This window comes from Aythya marila (genome assembly GCF_965140915.1).
Source record: "Aythya marila genome assembly, chromosome: Z".
In the NCBI taxonomy this organism is placed as follows: Eukaryota; Metazoa; Chordata; class Aves; order Anseriformes; family Anatidae; genus Aythya; species Aythya marila.
In genome coordinates, this window is record NC_139080.1 from 45,493,635 (window position 1) to 45,515,852 (window position 22,218).

Consider the following 22,218-nt stretch of genomic DNA (forward strand, 5'->3'; position numbering starts at 1 on the left):
CTCTCTCAAGGAAACAGACTGTCCCACTCCTCCCTGTCCTGGTCCATCCATCCTAAACGGACCCTGTATATCCATACCATCACTTCATTTGTATATCCACACCATCACTCCATTTGTGTGAGCTATTTCACCACACTGATCACAACCATACTGTGTAGCCCTACAGCTGCACACAAGAGCTCTAATTTTTTTTTATGTTTCCTAAGAAGTGTGTATGAGCGCACAGACACTTCATAGCACCCCAGCAGGCCTATTTCCAACAAGAATTGCAAGAGCTTCTTGAATGTTATTAATAGGGGATGTGTAAAACTGTGTGACAAACAAACTTTAGGTAGAGACAAAAGGCCTTCCAAAATATTAATTCAGCACATACCACATAACCAAGTTCCTCTAACTAGCACTTTTAATGTTATCATGCTTAATTAATATCACTGAATTGAACAACCCCTTTTTTCTTCTGGTACAGAATTAGACAATTGTCTTATATTTTCAAAAATTCTAGGTGCTTGTGCTTTCTATGGATTTCAGCTCAATTTGCAAACAGTGCATCTGAGAACCACTAACCTGTTTTGTTTTCAGACATGCTGACACAGAGGATGCTGTAAAAAGTAACTAAGCTGCCCTTTTGAGATGCACAGCAATTAGTTCATTTCCTCCATCTGTCAAAGAAGACTGAACAGGAAAGCCATGTGAAATGCCTTCAGGAATACAGCACATCTTTTCAAAGTGCATATCCCCATTATCCTATTCATTTTGGTTATTACCTGAGTCTAATACTTAGTCTTATGAGATCTAAAGTTAAATATAAGCAAAGTTCCAGTTTTCATATGGAGTTTGGATATATTGAACTTTTCAGTAATATCAACAGCTTTTCAAAATAAAATCTTACAAATCTTTTCCTGCAGAAACATGGTGTGAGATAATCCTCGCTTCTAACTTGAGCTAGAACGATTTCCTGGAAGGACTTCTATATTCTAAAAACTGTAACAGATAGATTACATAAGTAATTAATTCACTGACTTCTGAAAACATTTTCATTGTGGGCCTGGTCCTACAAGGAAAGAATGTCCTGGTGAAAGTTCTCTCTCTCTGTCTAGCTTCCATTTTTTATGGTTTATTATTATTATTATTTTAATTTTTTTCCCTGAAGTGTTGTAAAGTTACAGAAACTGCTTGTAATTTGTGAGAGGAATTTTAACAGCAGAGGAAAGCTATCTGATAACCAACTAAAAAGCTAAGTAAGGATGCCTTTCTTCCTTTGTTGACTATCTTAAGAAGAGTTACAAGAGCATACCTAGGTGTAATGGAGACTCAACCTAGTAATATCAGTTGGGTTTTCATGGGCAATTCTGGCTCCAGATAAGCCACTGAAGCCTTACCACTGAATGGGACCATTGGAGTATAGTCAGAATGTTAGTTCCTGCTAGAAGAATTAAAGTGTTTAAAATTTAAAGTGTTTAAGGAGTTTAACCTATTTCTTATTTCCTCCTATTGGGCAACTATAATACTGTATTTATTACAGTAAGATAACAGATGTACTCTTCTGGGAAGAATCCTTATTAAGCACAAGTATCTCTGTAGAAGAATCAAATGCAACATAATATAAATTAAATAAACACTTTGTGGTATAAACAAACCTTTATCTTCAAACATGACCCCGTTTAAAAGTTTGCCTTAGAATCACAGCATATATTCTTGCTGATCTAAGACGTTCTGAGGGCTGAGGTTCGTTAAGTATGTGAGGTCGCAGTGAGGTTGCAGTGCAATTATTTTGCCAAAGCTTCGAAATCTGAAACATCACCGTGCTGCTCCCAGCCTTGGCTTTGTGACAGTTCTTGTCACATCCCTTTAGGACCGACGCGGTGCAGGTAACTACAAGACTACACGTATGTTTTTAAGGCAATATCTTTTATTGGTGGTGTATTTTTGAACAGTATTCGCCAATAGATGTGGTGCTGGATGTGTTTTATTGTCTGAGTACACACGTTGCACCCTCACGCCTCAGAGAACCACAAGCCTAACCCCCTCCCCCCAGCCCCTCTCCACCCTCCTCTCCCGAGACAGCCCCCAACCCTCGCGATACTTAGCGCCGCGGCCCGGCCGTGCCCCGCGGGGTGGTGCCGGGCCCAAGATGGCGGCCGCGGCCCCGCTCCCCCTTGGGCGTCCCGCCGGGCTCCGGAGCGCTCCGCCGGGCCCGTCCTGCTCGGGGCTCCGCGGCCGCCCCCGGGGAGCGTGAGGCGCGGCCCCGCGGCCGGGATGTGCGAGGCGACCGCAGGTGAGGGCGGGCGGGCGGTCGGGGAGTCCCGAGGGGGTGTCGGGGGAGGCTCCGCGCGGCGGTTATTTCCGTTAGGAACGGCCGCCTCCTGGGCTCGTGTGTTATTTTTCCTCTGGAGAAGGGGTGGTGTGTGTTGAAGTGAAGGCGAAGCTCCCCGCTTCGTCATCTTTTTGGAAGACAATGTTAGCCGTAGCCTCCCCTGTTGAGCAAGTTTTAGGACTTTTCAGGAAAAGCCGCGGTTTTGCTTCATGGTGTGTTGAGTGTGCGCTGAAGGTAGGTTGTCGGAGTGGAAAAGCTTCCAGCTGTACGTTAAAGTGGTTCAACCTCACTATCTACAGAGCGTTCGCAGTGATTTTGCTTATTTTCTGCAGGAATAGTTGTTAAAGCGGGCTAGGGAGTGACAGTAGGCCATTACCTCGCTTTGCATTTTCTCATAAGTGGTAATGAGATAGATAGATACAGGCAAACATCTTAAATACCCTCATTTTCCACAGATGGCAAGTGTACTGCAGCTATACTTGGAAGCCACAGTAGAGAAATTTCTTCACTTTAAAGGTCTTACCCTACATAAACAATTGTCTGGTTCCAAAAAAAAGAAGCTAGTGAATCAGGCTAGTTAAAGTAGAAGTTCTTATTTCAGCCTGTACAGCGTTATTTTCTGGAACCTTGCAGCAGTGGTATCCTTAATACCATTATTTTGCCATTTTTCTCATTTTTCTTAGTAGATTTAGAATTTTGTATTTCTGAAGTAACTGTCCTGTGCTCTCTATTCTGCTTTGCACCTGGAATGCTAGTTCTGTCAAGTCAGAAGTGACTTGTAAAACTGAAGGAAATGCCTTAGAAACAAAGGCACTGTCATCTTATCATAGCTTTAACCTAGTTAATGTACTCTTCAAAGGCTACGTGTCACAGATATTACTGTAAAAGAAACTAAAATAGGAAATACTCATGTATTTTAAATTCTGTTTTGCATATTTACCAATGAGCTGGATATCACTAGTTTCATATTTCAGTCTTGCTTCTCAGTTTTGAGAAATTGCCCAAAGATTCAAATGCTAAGGGGAGAAAGTCATGCTCTCTCCCTCTTTTGTTTTTCATGGATTTAGGCATGTGTGTAAGACAGTACAAATACCTTAAAGTTCAAGAGATTAGTTGTATATAATTTGTTGAATATACTGTGTGTACATCAGCCTTTGCCTCAGAAAGATATACTTGAGCTTCAAATTTCGGGGAAGATCTTCAGGCATGACTGAAGGTATGTAGTATCTTATGTACAGGGCACAGGGTGTGGGGTGGGACTTCTCATCCCAAGCAAGGATGATGGAAGGGCAGCATAAGAGATCTGCAGAATCATGAATCAAATGGAGTGATCCTAGTTTATGATCTCAATAGTGTAAAAACTAGTGGGCCACTGGTTTAGGATGCAAATCTCTTGCAGGTGAAACAGACCACACCTGTGAACATCCTAGTCAGAAGACATCAAATGCAAGAAATTTGCATGTGTTGAAAGGGGAATTAAGCTACTTGGAAGAGAGGTCCACTGTGGTTTACTAAGCAGAAACCTGTCCCAAGGAATTTCCATACTTCAAAAAAAATCTTAAAGGCTAAAGAATTTTAGAAGAGAGGCATTCTGTATACTTGTGATTTTTTCATTGTGACCTGAAAGTCCATTTATGGCCACTGCTAGCTACAGAATAGAGGGCTACGTGGATGTTTCTGTTTTCTTTTACTATATGCAATTTAACCAACTGAATGAAATATACTTATCACTAGCTAATAAAGTGTAGAGAATAACCTTGTGAGTATACGCTTCCAGGAGCTCCGGGACTGGTGAGAACAACCTGTCTCCTCCATCAGCTTTTCGCACTGAGACATAAAAGTGGGGGAAGGTGGAGTTTCTTGCCTTCAGCACTTCCTCTTTTCTGTTCCTTACTTCTGAAAATTAACTTGGTTGTATTTCTGTTTCTTTCTTTTACTCAGCACTCAGATTACGTTTTTTTTCTGTACATCTGCAAAGAATTGGAGTGTGAAAGGGTGTATGTATTGCCACTGATCGTGGGTATGAAGTACAAATTGTTGCAGGATTCTCTCTTACTCCTGTGCAAAAAAGCCTCACTGCCTGCTTCTGCTAATGACTTTCCCAGATGCAGCAAACTTATTCCAACAAATAAATAAGAAACAAAAGTTCTGAAATGAATTGTATTTGTCACTTAGTTTTTGGAAAGCTGAGCAGGACAAGGCTAGAAGTTGTTTCCACAAACTTGGAGGCCTGCTTCCTCAGTTCAGATTTGAAAACCTTTTCATGCAATCATTAATTTACTAGGACTTCCTCTTTTGACTATAAAAAGTGAATGCCCTATTTTTTCTAATGAAGACATTTTGTTGGATGTTTCCTTGTCAATTTGATGTGGATTCTCTCAACTGATATACTGCTGTTCTTATCTTTTTCTGTTAGCAGCATATATATATAACATTTTAAAATTGTATATGAAATAGCTGGAAATAAAGCAGATCAATCTTCTCTGTTGTTAGTATTTGATAAGCTGTATGAAAGCTGTAAGACTTTACAGAGACCATACAGAGGAACAGATCTTAACAGTTTAAGGCCTGACGGCTACATAAGGAATTTGGTAAATAGCTATTTCAGTGAACAACATGGGCATATGGTAAGATACTGTATGTTCTTACAGTACACTTAGTGTTGTTTCTAAACATGTTTTTTGTTTATTTTTTAACCTAATGCTAGACTTTGTAAGGAGAAAGGTGATGTTTTCGTGCATGATTATATTTGTAAAACAACTTGCTAAAGCTGCACTACTAGATTCAGGTGGATGAGAAATGTATCTAATACAGAAGATCCCTTTGACCAGATTACATGGACAGTTAATTGGATGCTAAATCTGCAGGTATCACCTTTTAGTGTTTGTGTGGGCTGAGTGAAACGATCACCGAACAATGTAATCTATCAGAGTTTGGCTTTTACAAAGGATATTTTTCATACAGATTTTCAGGCATTTATAAAACAGCAATGCTTCAGCAAACTATAATATACCTAGCTCAGGGTTTTGTTCTAAACACTAAGCAGTTTCTAAACACTAATACTAGGGCTGCTGTCAATAAAATCTTAAGTTATATGCACTTTTCAAACAAATTTGTATCTAATATTTATATTAGTATGACAAATGCAATACTTCATGCTTTTGGCTAGTTTTTCATTATGTTTTTGTTCTGCTTTTTTTTCCCTCCATAGGTACGTGGCATGTTGGAGAGAAATGCCTTGCACCTTGTCCTGAAAATGGGAAACTTTGTGAAGGAACAATATCATCTATTGAAAAGGACAAGAATGGAAAATCATTTGCTACTGTATCATTCCTGGAATCTGAAGAAAAGAAAATACTAGTATCTAAACTCTGTAGAGTTGAAGCTGGTAGAGGTCCCTGGAAAAGCGTAATATTTGATGATGGTGATCTGGAAAAGCCTTATTTTCCTGACCGAAATCTTCTGTCTTCAGCAGTGGCTTTTAAGTTATCTGACAATGGCGACTTTATCCCATATACAATTAATAGATACCTACGTGATTATCAAAGGGAAGGAGCCCAGTTTCTGTATGGACACTACGCTAATAAAAGGGGATGTATTCTTGGAGATGATATGGGCCTTGGAAAGACAATACAGGTATTTATTTTATTCTTTATGACTACATTGAGACAAAAGATAACAAACTGCAAAAAAATTATCTGTGAGGTGTAAATTATTTTATTTATTTATTTATTTTTAAATTGACTTATTTGAGAAAAGCCACCTCAGCGGAGTTTAACTTCCCTTTCTTGGTGTGAAATTGTAGGAGGCAGGATGTGACGACTCAGAACAGTACTTCGATCCAGAAACCTGTGCTACTTTAAATCAGCCCCTAACAGGCCACAAAACTGGCATGTGACCACTTCTAGTGTAAGGCTGGGTAATTTCAGTAGTTAAAATGTTAGTGCTTGTTTCATGTCGAATGTATTTTAAGGGTTGATACCTGCACATAATGAAAGTAATTTGCACAGGCAAATGTACATACACCTTTTAACTGACTGTAGGTATTAAAATGTCTTTTTCCTTTTTTTTTGTGGAAATGAATAATTTGACTGCACTGGGAACTGGAAGAAGAAGCCATGTTTACTCCCCTATCTGGGAAAAAGTGCTTAGATGTTCCATGTTACTTTTGTCACTCTGTTGGAAGTACAACTTATATTGATGAAAGGACAAAGTATAGCTGGATTTTTCCATTATGCTGTGAATAGTGATTCAAATTATTCATTTATTTTATTAAAATTAGGGTGGTTTTGTTTGAAACAATTCTCTTTAATCTGTCTGGTTTTAATTTAGCCCATTGAATGCAATGGTCTTTGTCCCTCTTTCATTGCTCTTCTTCCACATGTGAAATGCCAGCTCATTCCCTTGCTGGCAAGTGCTATCTGTTGCGCTTCCATTGAGGAGAATGTCAGCTGATGCTTCAGTGCGCAGAAGCTTGTTCTTTAGTGAAGCATTTAGAGAAATAAGTAAACTAAATTGGCAAAACTTGTCTGGATAGGGCATTTAGAGGTGTATCATGGATGAGCAGAGGTGCTACTGATCTGTTAATGCAGTTATTAAAACCAAACTGGAGCTGTTTACTTTGTGCTTCACCTAACCTTGGCCACATCTCTTGTCCATGGCAGCTTAAGAACTAAGTAGTTATGCAAGAATTGCAAATATCTGATTTAATATTGTTGAAGCATCCACATAAGACAGTATTAAATCAGGAAAAAAATAAAGTTATCTTGCTTCTATGTCTTGTATTTGAGAGTTGTAGCTGATACCCTGATGACCAGGTCATACTGAGCATACAGCGACTTGTGTTCCTTTGTAGAATTTGGATGTGATACTATGCCTTCTAATCACAATGTCAAGTTCACTTAAGAAAGCAATCCATAAGATATTCTTCAAAAAATCTACCTTATTGAAACACAGTATTTATGCTCTTATAATGCAGTGTGGGAAAGCAGTTTGGAAGATAAGAATTAAAAGATGAGTTCACTTGTTTAGTACAGATTACTATGTATGAAAGAATAAATACTACTTAAACTTGATCAAGTACTAGATAACTGACTTAGTGTTACAGAAAGTTTTGCTTTTGTTTATCAGTTGTTTGAGTCTTACCATTTCTAAATTATAGGTTGATATCTGAGATAGACTTTTCTGTAAGATTTTTGCATTCTAATGTTCTTTCTACTCCTGTTTTTTGCTTAAATTGGCTTGAGTGCATGGCTCTCTCTTTTCAAGTTGAAGTGTAAACAAGTGCAATAATGTTTTTTATATGACTGCAGTAATTTAAAGTTTTCTATGAAAGCCTTTAGATCTCTTCCTGCATAATCTGAAAGAGCCAAAGGTTTCTCAGCAGAGTTGCTCTTTTACACCTTTGCTATTGTTACAAATGTGTGATGCATAATTCTTCTGAAACTGGAGGATCTGTAAGGCACATGCAGATTTTGTTTGGTAGAATTTTTTTTAAATCCTGTCAAGAATGGCAATAGATAGTGAAGTCAAACAACATGTGTAAGCTTGCCTCTTAGTCTCGGTGTATATGAAATATTATGCATTCATTTACTTTTTCCATATATCTTTTCCCATCTAGTCCTATATATGATGGGTTTCCCTGTGTTCTTCTCATCTAACTCTACTCTTTTCAGATATTTTTCAATCAACTCTTGTGCTCTTGGCTGGCTCTTCTCCCCCATCACCGGAGAGAGAAAGCTTTGGCTACTTTTTTTTCTTTTTTGAAATCAACAGCTGACAGCTCTACCTCTGCCCTGCTATGAGCAGCTGTGAAGCAGCTGCAAAAGTCCTGAGTAAAGGGAGACCGGTGAACTTTGAAAAGAAGGGTACCTCCCTGATGCTGCATTGGTTCTTGCTTCTGCTTAGCTCCATGGATGTCATTTGTCCCAAGTGGGTGTTACAGATTTAAATGTTCTGGCCAGATACCAGAAACCTCTCCCTTTTGCAGAAGTAGGGTTGGAGTACGGTTAGCAATTGTCTCTTCCTTCTCTCCTCATCCAACACTCATGTGCCCTTCATGTCAGGAGAACTGCAAGATGTGCCTTATCCCTTCCTGTCTTCTTTATAATTTCTTCTGTAATTTTGAGACATTTCTACTTCAATGTTAAAGAGCAAATAGAGCAATTAATAAATTTACAAATGCCCTTGTAAATTCAGAATTCTCCAAGGGGAGTGGTTCCCATTTTAAAAACTGAGAATGATTTACAATAAGATAAATATATAAATATTATATATAGAAATACTAAATCCCATTCAGGATTTTGTCTGAAGTGTTTATTTTCAGTGGAACTTGTTCATTCTGTTTGTTTTGTTGTTTGTTTGTTGTTGTGTTTTTTTTGTGTTTTTTTTTTTTACATGATTGCTGAGAATTGTTTTCTTTCTCAAGGTCATTTCATTTCTGGCTGCAGTGTTGCACAAGAAGGGAACACGTGAAGATATTGAAAATAATATGCCAGAATTTTTACGGAGGACAATGAAAAAAGAATCAAAGTATAGCCCTAAGAAGGTACATCTTTTAATGATAAGCTTTTAAGGATTTTGATAAAAGGCAATAATTGTTGTTGTTTGTTTGCTTTAGGAGTTCACATATGTTCTTTTTCAATGTTCAGTTAATTTGGTAGGTTAGGGGGTTCTTGGCCTTTCTGGGTGTGTCAGGGAAGCCTTCAGTTTTCCAGATTGTCACAGCGCATTGTCTAACAGTTTCCTAGTCTGTTAATGCTGTCGGTATGTACTAGTGCAAAACATTTGGAAGTATCTGTGTGAGATTTGTGGCTAGAGTACTTTAAAAAGTCTGTGTCAGTGAGCAGAACATAATAGTTTTGTGTGATTGTGTTCCTAAACTACAAGAAATGTTGTATGTATATGAGTGGATATTGTAATAGTACTTTTAAATATTTAAGACTAATGCATGTATTTGGTAAGCTTATTGCTAATATTCTTGTGACTTTGCATGTTGAATGGCTATTGTAATGTCATAAGTAAGGCTGATTGATCTACATAATCAAATACTGTTACAGCAAATAGGGATGTATGTAACTATTCGTAGTGATACAGTGTAGTAGAGGACTAGTTAGTGTTAAGTCAGAGGTTGGACTAGGTGATCTTGGAGGTCTCTTCCAACGTAGAGGATTCTGTGATTCTATTCTGTGTGAATGGGAGAAATAGGACGTTTGTAATCTTACACGTCAGAGGACCCATGCAATTTCTGTTGTTCAATGCTTATGCTATTGGAATGACTAGAATATCTTGACTACCAGAACGATCTGTATGACGATAGCTTTGTGAACAATGGTTATGGGTTCACTGAGAAATTCAGGCAAGCAAGAAGAGGTGAAGGGGTAGCATGTAATGTGAGAAGACAGGGGTGCTTCTGACTGGCTACAGGACAAGAATTCTACTCCAGGGGCAACAAAATATTGGAACAGGTCACAGAGAAAGGTCCATCCCTTAAGTGTTTTCAAGACCTGAGTGGGAAAAGCTATAAATGACCTTGTCTGGATTCAATGTTGCCTCTGCTTTGACCAGAAAGTTGGATTAGGACTACATGAGGTCCCTTCCCATCTCACTTGATGTTATTTTTCTGTGATAACAAATGTGTTATACAGATTGTCTTAATTTTTTTTTTGATGCTTTCTGTTTTAATCATGTATTAACCAGAATTATGGATTGGAGGAAGCTGCTTTACTTCTTCAATCTTCTGTTTTTAGCATCTGTAAAACATTACATGGTATATGGATGCAGATGCTATAAGAAAGCAGTGTGATAGTATATCATGTCTTACTGCAGTTGATAATTTGAATAAATATCAGTACTACTTTGGCTATTTTTTGTACCATTACAGTGTGTTTTTTTTCATGTAGTATTTGCACACTCAGTAAACTTACTTCTGAATTTATATTGACTGTTCAGATATTTTCTGTATTGTGCTTTGAAGTGACAGAATAAACAGTTCAAACTACTAAGTGGTAAAATAAATCTCAAGATTTTGATATTCCTTATTGAGAAAGGTTTGTGCTGAAGATTTTCAGTAATACTGTGACGGTTGTTTGTTTTCAGCCTTTCCTCATAGTGGCCCCTCTTTCAGTGCTGTACAACTGGAAGGATGAGTTAGACACGTGGGGGTACTTCAAAGTCTCCATCTTACATGGCAGTAAAAAGGATGATGACCTGAGCCGTATAAAGCAGGGGAAATGTGAAGTTGCCCTTACAACATATGAGACGCTTCGCTTGTATTTAGATGAACTTAACAGGTAATTATTTTAATGCATTTTTCTACACATGCAGCTTTAAATGCCTGTTTTATTCTGTGTTACTCCTTGAAAGTACATATTTCTAATGTGTGATGTATTTACTGTTAAAATCCAGTGATTCATTGCATGGAAGAAGTGAATCCCACTTAAATGTCTTTGGAGAGTTTACCCTATACTTTCTTTGTAATAGGATGCTTGGGAGAAGTGTTTGAATAGTTTTCATAAAACTTGTCCTTGCTGTTTAACCCATTCATGAAGTGTTCTCTAACAACTGCAGGAATTGCCTTCCTGAAACAGTGGTAGATAAAGATATGCAGAAGATATTTCTATCTTTCAATACAGTTTAAGGAAAAAGAGGTGTGGAATTTTTTATCAAATGTTCACAAGGTATTTTCCTTTTTATTTGTATTTTTCACCTGCTTGATGAAATGCCTGAGTCCTAAAAACTTAGATATACAAGGGAAAGTATATAGGTATCCAGTTTTAAATACACAATCAACTTAGCTGAATCAAAGTCTTTATGAGATTAGATCATATTAGAAGTCCTACTTTGTTTGTCTCATGGTTGCCAGTGGTTTTAAATGAGGAGTTTTGCCTTCCCCTTTGTTATATTTGGGAGTACTTAGCTTTTCACCTGATCCTAGTGGTCCTCTTTCCCTGTTTCATCTTGGAAGTAGGGTACAAGCTGCATGAACAGCTCTCTGTTAGTAGTAGCAGCCTGCCCTTAGCAGCTAGTGTCGTTTGTCAGTGGCTTTGCAGACCTTCTTGTGCCGGGTGATAGGAAAGGCCCAGGGCCCTGTGTGTCCTGCTGTTCTGGACAGCCATCACCAAAACAATCTGATCTCCAACGATCTATCTGCAGGGCTGAAAAAGAAGTGCAGATAGGAGAAGACTAAAGGAGTAATGCTAGCAGTACCCTCTCTTCTTCCTGTTGTCTTTCTGAGGAACTCTTCACACTTGGAGATTGAATAGCCCACGTCAGCACAGGAGGTCCCATGTGTGAATAAATATATCGCTTTAGTGTATGGATTTACCAAACCATATCTGCAGAGCATGTGACTAGATGGGCTTGATACTCTTTTGACACTGAGAGGTGTCATGCTTAGCTAGAATGATGGATTGGCCTCAGACTGGCTCTAAGTAGTTATTATTAAGGATGGCTTGACAAGATTTTGTTCTTAAGTTCTCTAGTTGACTTTCAAGCTTCTGTAATAAGTAGATTAGCTGTGAAAGCTCTTCATAGCTAATTTCATATCCTTGAAGTTAGCAAAGCTTTAGATCGGGTATGTAGAAGTTCTGTAAAGAGAAAGAATACATAGACTCCATTCTTCATGTAAATTAAGTTATTAGCAGACTTTAGGAATGTAAGAAACTTGGATGTGAGTATTTAGTAGGCATCAGAAATGTTACAAGATGATTTTCACAGTAGTCATGTAAAACGCATAAGACCCACTCAGGAAAAAGGTTTTATATAAATGCATCTGCTTCAGCCTTTTGCTGCTTCAAATAACAAATAATTTAATTGAAATATTCATTCATGTATATAAAGCAATCTTATAAAATTATTAAATTTCTTCCTAGGGACTTGATGATTTTAAATTTATATCACAGTGGACAGTTCATTTTGCCTTCAAATTTTATACTTGAACTGGTTGCAAAGTCTCATTCAGTCCCTGCTTCTGCTGTTATATGCCTCTTGGTCTCAAAATCATGAAATTCTAAGACACCTCTGCCATATTGTTTTTTTTATAGATACTGAAGAAGTTGTGTGATGCTTTCATTTAGGAAACTGCAGTTAGAAATGCTTTGAGTCTATTCCTAGTTACAGTGGATAGTTTTTTGGGGAGGAAAAAATGAAGTATACCTATGTTAGTCATGGTTCAGAAGTTCACAGTAAGAGATTTATTCAGTTTATTTCTAAATCTTCTTAATGAGTGGAATTAGTGCTGGTAAGATGTGCTGATTGATAGTGCTGGCGAGACATGCTGTAGTTGATTGCTCCGGAAATGGAAAGCTTTCTTCACAGAAAATGTTTGATACAGCTGACATTGGTTCATCTGTTTGTCTAAGAGTTTTAGCTGTTATACTTAACTATGGCAATTAAATTTACTAAACAAACAGAATATGAGGAAACTGCTTTGTATAACACAATGTAAAATACAAAAAAAAAATACATACTTTTAGGCTATACTTATCAGGGCTATGTGTGTGACTGATGTCAATTTTTATGTGTATGTGGAGTGATGGGATACGTAGTTTCAGTTAAGACAGTATTTCTTCTGCTCTTCTGCAGTGTAGAGTGGTCTGCTGTCATAGTGGATGAAGCGCATAGAATCAAGAATCCAAAGGCTCAAATAACTCAAACCATGAAGTCCTTAAAATGCAGTGTTCGCATAGGCCTTACTGGAACCATTCTTCAAAACAATATGAAGGAACTGTGGTGTGTTATGGACTGGTAAATAAAATAGCTTTTTTTTTTTTTTATGGTAAAACACCTGTATATCTTAATTATGTAGTGGGATTGGGATAGAGCTGGATTTGGACTTGTCTCTGACAAGACAAGAAAAGACAGCATATTTGTGAGAATGTAAATATTTTTCCATATATGAATTTGAAGTAAACTCTTTCTAGGTCCGCTTGTAATACGTATTTTGCAGGAATTTAATAGATTTGGAGTTCCTCTTAACCTTCCCTAGTGGGTGATGAGGCAATGGAACAGGTTGCCCAGAGAGATTGTGGATGCCCTCATCCCTGGAGGTATTGAAGATCAGGTTAGATGAGGCCCAGAGCAACCTGATCTAGTGGGTGGCAACCTTGCCTATGGCAAGTAGGTTGGAACTAGATGATCTTTGAGGTCCCTTCCAATCCAAGTCATTCTATGATTCATTTTATTCTATGATTACTTCTTTGAGGAATTTGGGAAGCATTTAGTTGTTTGTTTGTTTGTTTTTCCCTTCATTTCTCTTTCTTTTCTAAGGACTTTTTTTTTTTTTCTCTTCTCTCTTCCACACAGTAGGTTGAGTATGATTACACAGCTTTGAATGACATCATGCCTTTGTTTTGTCCAATATGTGCAGGTCATTCTGACATACTTGGAAGTTGAAAGTAATAGTATTTTGCTGCTTTTCAAAATGAACTAGTGCAGATTTTACAACGCAACAGTCTTGTCCAAGGAAACTTTTGAGAGAGAGGTGGAAATCCTAGATATAAATCCAAACATAGAAGCTTTACTGGCGATACTTTACAAAGGAAAAACAAAGGAAACGTTCTTTAGGTTTAAGGAAATCTAGGCTGAAGCTGAAATATCAGGAAAGAAATTCTTTAATGCTAAGCTTAGTGTTGTATCTGGTCCATTAAAACTATGCCAATGTTGTTGATGGGTTGTTCCAATATATAGTGATGCCAGTGATTACTAAGTTCATGTTTCTGTTGGGTTTCTTGGAATTTTATTCAGTAAATTGTAGTATCTATATAGCCTGTTTTTAATAAAAATGGTAAACATTAAAAATGTGACAGTCTAGCTTCCTATTTAAGCTCTTAAACAGGAGCAGCCTTGGAGTTTGGAGTTTCTGTATGCTTGTGACTTGGTCTGCTGAGCTGTAGATTTCTGGAGACGGCATGCCTTTTCCTAAGGGGAATCTCTTTAAAATTTGAGGATCACAATAAGTAAACGAAAAAATTTGAATGTCTGGAAGTAGTGTATGTTTCTATTTATATACACCACTTTTATTCATTTCCTTACTGGTTGCTAATTTAACATCTCTTGCTGTTAGCCAAAAACAATGTATGGTATGCTTTTTTAATCAGTGGAAAGGGATCGGCAGTCTTGGTGTAAAGAAAACGCTGCTATTCCTTCAAGACCAACCCCCTGCCCCACTCTTTTTTTCCCTACTTTTTTTTTTTTTTTTTTTTTAACAGGGCTGTACCAGGACTTTTGGGTAGTAGAATGCATTTCAAGAAGAAATTTTCTGATCCAGTGGAGCATGGTCAGAGGCACACTGCAACCAAAAGAGAGCTAGCAACAGGTCGTAAGGCCATGGCGAAGCTAGCAAGAAAAATGTCCGGCTGGTTTCTGAGACGTACTAAAGCACTTATCAGTGATCAATTGCCAAAAAAGGAAGATAGAGTAAGAGCGCCTGTACATTTCAAATACAATGCTAATGAATATTTCTCTTCTTTATTATTGTTCTCTCTTTTGTCATGCCTCTACTAGTTCATGGTTTTCTTTTGGACTTATGAATTTAAGAAGAATCCAGAGCCTTGAAAAAAATGCACATGCAGTAGTGTGCTTTGTTCACATAATTACTATGATTGCATGTTGAAATGGAGTTAATCAAGCATGAAAATGCTCAGCTAGACTTCTGACTAGTGATTTACACATCTATTTTATGTGCACTTCTGTGCTTATCGTTGCAAACCCAATGCAATGTGTGTAAATCTCTTGAAATTTGATGTAGGACTTTTGAATTTGCAACTTGATACATTGTACGTAGAACAGCTTGCTTTGAATCTTTTCTAACTCTCATTGTCAATCATTAAGTAGAAGAAAAAATCCCAAACTAAAAATAATGATTATTAGGTCTGTAATCCTGTTCATCTAGTGCTATTGCAAACATCATATAAACAGTAATAATACTCTATAGCTAAGAGTTCTAATTAATTCTTATTAGATATATTTCCTTCTAAGTAGATGAATGCATTAATTTGAAAATGTTTTTGTTTTCAAAATTTGGTATTTGTTCTTCATCCTTAGGTTATAATAATGTTGTCTAAACTGTCTTCTAAAGGAAAGATTAACACAAATGTCAGTCAGTTGCCTTTCTAAATCTAGCAGGTTTTATTCTTTTCATTCTCTTGTTAATGTGAGTATATGTTCAAGTTACTGCTGTATTATTATAGCTCAGCATGCTGCTGTTGCTTTGTGGGTGGCCTGGGTTAAGGAATGGTCTTGGGATTTCTGTCTCCTGCTGGTTAAGACTAAAGATGTCATGGAGATGCCACCCATGGTCTCTGAGAGGAGGGATAAGAGTTTTGGCCATAGCACTGTGTAGATCCTTGCCTTCTCAGTGCTTATTCTGTTTGTGCTGCCTGTGGTGTTGCCCTACAAACAGCTAGTGCCTAAGAAGAGGAAAGGGCAAATTAAGCAACTGGCAAAGCACAGGGGAATCCTTAATTACAATTACGCATTTCTCTCTCTCACTCTTCCCTCCTCCTGTCCTTCCACAAAAGCCCTACTGAAAGGTTTATAGAAACCTAACTGCAAGTTATTGTAGCTTGACATTTGTATTCTTTGTAGAATTTTGGGAAGGGATGAAACAACTTTATGTATGTTTTGGATACCGTTTCATACTACTTTTGTGTAAAAATGCAGATTTTTTGTTTGTTTGTTTGGGGTAGAATAAATTCCTGTAACTATTTGGGCAAATATATTACTGTTTTCTACTCTAGTTCCAGAGCATTCTTGATGCAATGCTCTTTGCTTTTATTGTTTGCTGCTCATAATAGTATTTTTGGGGTTTTCTCTTTGGCAGATGGTGTACTGTTCCCTGACAGAATTCCAGAAAGCAATATACCAGGCTGTGCTGGAGACAGAGGATGTAAGCTTAGTATTAAGAGCAGGAGAGCCCTGTAACTGCAACAGCGGCCGTAAGAGGAAGAACTGTTGTTACAAAGTAAGAATTTACATTGTCTGAATTTTAGAACATAAGACTTGCATACTTGAGTAGTAGATGGATTTTCTCAATAGGTTCCCTGCTGAAGGTGAGCAGATTGAAGTGGCTGTCTGGCCATTAGTTTGGGATATCTGACTAGAAACATTGGAGTTAGGGCATTGGAGTTAGCAAAGTTAAGGCTTTGCTAGCTGCCTTAATAAGCAGTTAGCTGCCCTGCAGGTAGTCATTATTAATACAGTAAATTTGGTTAATACAACTTTAATAAAGTTGTATACAACTTGTATAGTAAAGTTGTATTAAGTATGTCTGTGATACAGTTTATGTTGGAAAGGGTAATACATTGGGATGTTCATTATGTGTAAAGTATGTTGCTACCATGCACCTTAACTGGTCAGTGCAGAAAGATACAAATTAGAGACAACCTGGACACAGCAGATTGTCTGGGTTTTGGCTGTGTCATGACTACAGTTAGATCATGTCTTTCTTTGCCACTATACATGTGCTTTTATTTACCTTACTGAAGGGAGAACTGTGACAAACCTTACAACGCAAGCAGAATGTTGTTCACTAGGAACAGCTCTGCAGATTCCTTCCTTCTTCTTTAACGTTGATTAATCCAGCTTTGTGTTTTTCTCTGTATCTCTTAGTAGACTTAGGTTAAGGAAGTATTTTAAACACATAGAAGTATATATCTCACACTTGCTTTTCCCTGTTTAACTTCTGGCCTATTTAGGTTCTCAAGCATTGGTGTTTTTTTTTTGTTTGTTTCCCATTCCACTAATGTAGTTTATTTAGTCTTCTGCATCTTGATTTAAAAACAATGTCAGCCCATTTAAGTTGCCATGAATAGTGCCATTAGCTCTTTGCAAGCTCTTGTTTAGTGTGATGTTTTATAGAAAAATGTAAAATGCTGTAGAATGTGATTCACAGAGGGCATTAGGCAAGTCTGGGAATACTTGAGAGGTCTTACAGACTGACTTATTCCAAAGTTAACAATGAAATTTAGTAACCTGATCAGGGAAAGGAAAACTAGTATTGGTCAAAACAGCCAACCATAATCAGAAAAATACCTGCTGCTGTTGCTGCTGCATTGTAGAACATTTCAAGTTGTTTGAATTATGTTACTTTAGTTGTTTGTGAAACCTTATAAATTTTTGCAGTAAAATTAGCAGTTGTAGGGTAAGAAGTCATTCAAACAACTCTACTTTGATTTGCATTTACATCAGTTGTAAGGTTACTGGTTTTTTGCCTAACAAGGAATTCTTGGTTATATTAATTTCTGCAGATATCATGCTATCTGAAGTAGTTAGCAAAGAATGAACATGGCTTTTTTTTTCTTTTTGAGAAGACATTTTTTATTAAAAGGACCATGAAGCTAGGAATAAAAACTTAATGCATTTTTCTTAGAAATACAGAATGCATCGGTTTGGAATCAATTTTAGTGCTATGCAGAACTGCTAATACATTGAACCTTGTTAGAACGGTATTTTAGCTTTTCTTATTTTCAAGTGTATTTGTTTGCATCAAGCATTGTTGTTTGTTTGTTTCTTGTAGGCGAATGCTTATGGTGAAACAATTAAGTCACTGCGCTTCAGCTATCTGACAATCCTACAGAAAGTTGCAAATCATGCTGCACTGCTGCAGACAGACAACACTAGCAAGCAACAGGTTAGTTTCAGAAGTTTTAAACAGTTGAACTTGTGGAAAATAGGGTGAAAACTTTTGAATAAAAATTTCTGCTGTCTTCTTTCTCTATCTTAACTAAATGTAATTCAGATATTTTTCAAAATTCTCTTTCCATTCAGTAACTTAGAATCCAGCCATTATTTAGTAGATAGAGATGGCACACAGTGGAATGTTGATATAGTTGATGATTATCTGGAAACAGGGTCTATATTAAAATTGAAGAACTCTTGGAGAAAGAGTCATAAATGCAATAGAAATAGCATTATTAGAAATGTTTACAAAGCGTTTACTATTATAAGTGTTTACTTTGTGCAAATAACACATTCTAATTGCTTATTTATATTTTTCTCTATAATTTTATTTTCAGAGATGATCTTCTGTAAATAATATGAGAAATGTTTTGGCAAAACAAGGGGAGAACAGTATCAGTTTCTCTTGTTACTATGGCAAGTAACCACAAAAGACAGAGGTTTTTAAAAAATACTTCTGGTGCACCTTAATATCCCAAAATGATCAAAGGTATCAGGGATGTTATCACTTCCTCTCAGAAACCACAAAGGGAAGGAAATGAGAAAGTCCTAGCAAATTTTGGCAAGTTTGTTCTATCAAAAAGGTTTTGTTTATTAGGAAGTGTTACTGTTAGTGCCCAGAGACATATGTAGTTAATACACACGTGTTTTTTGTGTGTTGCATATGTAGTTCTTGCTGTGAAAACATTTCATAGTGATTCTTAGTTGACAGATTAGATGTTTTCCGCTCCTCTGGAAACAGAGATGTAACATGTGTGATCTATCCAAATTTTAGCAATAGAGTTTTATTTGGCTTTTGACAAGTTTAGTTGCAGTTCCCATACTGTGTTCTTTTATATCAGTGGGACTGTAGAAATCCAATTACAGTAACAGATACAGGAGAAGTTCTGGTACAGAACTATTGGGTCATGCAAACACCAAGTGAAGAGTTCTTTAAGCCAAGTCCTGTTGCAGTCTCTGCCCCAGAGAAGAAATCTTCACCATCTCTTATTCTAGCAACTGGATTGTTTCCTTTCACATAGGATCTTCTGTCTTTTTTAAATGAAGCAAACCAAAACACACAGGAGATGAGTGATCCAATACTTCTGTACCAAACTGAATAAAAATACATAACTCTTTCTGGTAGAGTTGCTTCAGCAGATTGTTTCAGCCTCTTTGACTCCTTTCATGGCTTACTGTTAGCTAGTGCAGCTGTGACTTTTAATGCCTGTTCAAACTTCCTGCTTTTCTTTCAGGAAGCACATATCAAACGGGTGTGCAGCGAGGTCTTTTCCAGTTTTCCAGATTTTGTGCAGTTAAGCAAAGATGCAGCCTTTGAAACAATTTCTGATCCAAAGTACAGTGGAAAAATGAAGGTAAACCTTTTCTTTAGAGGAAAAATAAGTATTGATAATAATAGATCTGTCTCAGTGTATGGGTGTAATAAAATGTACACTTAATGGTTTTTTTATCTTACTTATTCTTTTTGTGGTGGTGGTGGTACTGCAGAGATGACTTGTTTTGGATCAGGATTGCATCATATAAAGACTGGAAAAGAGTAATTTGTGATGCTAAGACTGATATCCTAAAATACTTGCTTTGCATATTTAGTGATGGGCACTGAATTGACCCTGACACTCAAGAATGAGAATCTGGGGTTATGACAGATGGTTCTATGAAACCAACAACTTGGTGCCAGTCAGGAATACTTAGGAAAGGGAAATAGAGCAAAAGTAAATTATTATGAATTGAGTGACTTGTGCCTCCTTTAGTATTTTGGCTCAGTCCCTTCTCTCAAAAAATGTGTTAGACCTTGAAAAGGTTCAGAGGAGGGTTACAAAGGTGGTCAGTGCTAATGGGTGGAAGGAACCAAGTGGGCTGGGACTCTTCAACCTGGAAAAAATTTCAAATTATAGAGTTCTACACAATCATGAGTGGCATGGAGCTAGTGAAGATGTACTGAGTATTTATTGTCTTTTCTAATCCTTGGGGCATTGAATGAAGCTCATAGGATCCAGCCTAAAGATGATCAAAATAAACATCTTAAGTGTAAACCTGTGAAACACCTCATTTCAGGAGCTGTGAGTTTTCCTGGTTGGTTATAGAGGGGAACAGGATGAATAACTGAAAAAGATGTTTAATGTAGTTAATTAAAAAGAAAAGTATACCTGGTTTAGGAGTATTTCTGAGACAACAATAAATAGTGAATAAAAAGCTGTTCAGAGTGAGGTATGCTGTATATTTGCTTTCTTTATAAACCAGGATGTTTATAACTGCTCACTGTGGCTGGAGGGAGGCAGAAACAAAGTCGCATTTGTTAGCAGTGATGATTACGATCACTGTTTTGATTTCTTGTTATGCAAGCAACATCTTTTTCTGTTACTATATACATGAGAGAGGCCTGTATCCGACAATATACAGTTAATTATCTCATGAAAGTTAACTTCGTTGTTGGCTTGATACTGTTGGGATGTCTCACTAAAGACTTTCCTCACCTACTATATTATGCTTTTTATTTCATTTTTGACCTTTTAGCATGTGATCAGTCCGTACAGATCAATCTTCATATATTTTGAGGTAAACAGACTGTAGGTAAATGTGGGAGAAAAAAAAAGTTCACAAGGAGGGTCTTAGTATGGAGAAGTTAAATTTTTAAAAAGTACAGTGTATATTAAGTATTTATGGAAAACTAGGTTTTTAAAGCTGTCTTTTGCTTTCGAAACATTTATTTTGAAAAATGTTTTTTCAGTGGTTTTGGTAGATGAGAGGTAAGTGCAATATAAAATGCTGTGGAAAAGTAAGAAAATGTTTTGAAGTGTTTTTCACAGATCATTTTATTACTCTATGATCTTAAAAAAAAAAAAAAAAAAAAAAAGTCAGCTTAGACTTTTTGTACTAGTTGTAGACATTGTATTAGTAGTAGGCAAAAATGCAAAGCAATGTGGACCTTTCTTTCCTCCACCATAAGAAACTATAATTATTGTATCATAGAATTATCAGAGTTCAATGGGACCCAAAGGATTGTCGAGTCCAATTCCTGGGTCTCCAAAGGATCACCCCCCCAAAAAAAAAAAAAAAAAAATCAGACCATGTGTCTGAGAGCATTGTCCAAATGTTTCTTGAACTCCAGAAAGCTCAGTGCCATGACCACTCACCTGGGGAGCCTGTTCAAGTGCCCAACCACCCTCTCAGTGAAGAGCCTGTTTCTGTGTCTGGCTTGAATTGTGGCACCCAAGACTGAACACAGTACCTCAAGGTGAGGCCATACCAGTGCGGAGTAGAGCAGGACAGTCATGTCCCTGACAAGGTAACAGTGCCGTGCCTGATGCACCCCAGGGTGTGGTTGGCCTTCCTGCACGCCAGGGCACACTGCTGCCTGATGTTCAGCTTGCTGTTGACCAGAACCCCCAGATCCCTTTCTGTGGGACTGCTCTCCAGCCTCTCATCCCCCAGCCTGTACATACACCCAAGGTTGCCCCTTGCCAGGTGCAAGCACTTCCAGCAAACACATCTAGCACTTGCTCTTGCTAAACTTCATATTATTGGTGATAGCCCAGCTCTCAAATTTGTCCAGATCTCTCTGCAAGGCCTCAGGCCCTCGACAGAGTCCACCCAATTTGATATTGCCTGTGAACTTGCTCAAAACACCTTCAGGTCCTTTATCGAAACCCTTATGAAAACATTGAAGGGACTGGTCCTAAAATAGAGCCCTGGGGAACCCCACTAGTGACAGGTTGCCAGCCTGATGTGACCCTATTTACAAGAACTCTGGGTCTGACCCATGAGCCAATTGTTCACCCATTTTATTATGCTTTTATCTAACAGCATTCTGGTCATTTTGTCCAGAAGGATGTCCATTTTGTCTCTCAGAGGACAGACAGTATCAAAAGCCAAACTGAAATCCAGAAAGATTACATTGACTTCCTTTGGTCAACTAGCTGAGTGATCTTGTCATAGAAATTAAATTTGTTAGACATACATATAACTTCCCCTAGTGAACCCATGTTGGCTCTGACCAATGACAGTGTTATACTTTAGGTGTGTTTCAGTAACTCCCAGAACAATCTTCTCCATAATTTTACCAGGCACTGAAGTTACGCTGATGTAAGATCTTTTGATCTATTATTACAAGGGGTTCATGCATGTTTATTTTGTTTTTTACTTTATGAATTTTCAAGTGCTGCATTTATGACAGCCCAGTAGATTTATAGTATGGCTTTGCGTTGTTGATGACCTCTGGTTTCGTC

The 22,218-nt window shown here is 37.5% G+C and overlaps 1 protein-coding gene across 4 annotated transcripts in view; it reads left to right on the forward strand.

Annotated features, from left to right (window-relative positions):
* Positions 1-2,116: 2,116 nt before the first annotated feature.
* ERCC6L2 (ERCC excision repair 6 like 2) overlaps positions 2,117-22,218 on the forward strand; it is a gene marked incomplete at its 3' end in the record, with an annotated part of 54,134 nt that continues 34,032 nt past the window's right edge. For 3 of the 4 annotated variants that reach the window (XM_082782537.1, XM_082782539.1, XM_082782540.1), the window contains exons 1-9: positions 2,117-2,275; positions 5,526-5,950; positions 8,742-8,861; positions 10,412-10,605; positions 12,899-13,060; positions 14,524-14,731; positions 16,137-16,277; positions 17,832-17,945; positions 19,228-19,347. In XM_082782537.1, the coding sequence (XP_082638663.1) occupies positions 2,257-2,275; positions 5,526-5,950; positions 8,742-8,861; positions 10,412-10,605; positions 12,899-13,060; positions 14,524-14,731; positions 16,137-16,277; positions 17,832-17,945; positions 19,228-19,347 (1,503 nt within the window). In that variant the 5' untranslated portion in view covers positions 2,117-2,256. Of the gene's footprint in view, positions 2,276-5,525; positions 5,951-8,741; positions 8,862-10,411; positions 10,606-10,882; positions 10,993-12,898; positions 13,061-14,523; positions 14,732-16,136; positions 16,278-17,831; positions 17,946-19,227; positions 19,348-22,218 lie in introns of those variants that run through there. The other variant, XM_082782538.1, reaches the window with a different exon arrangement.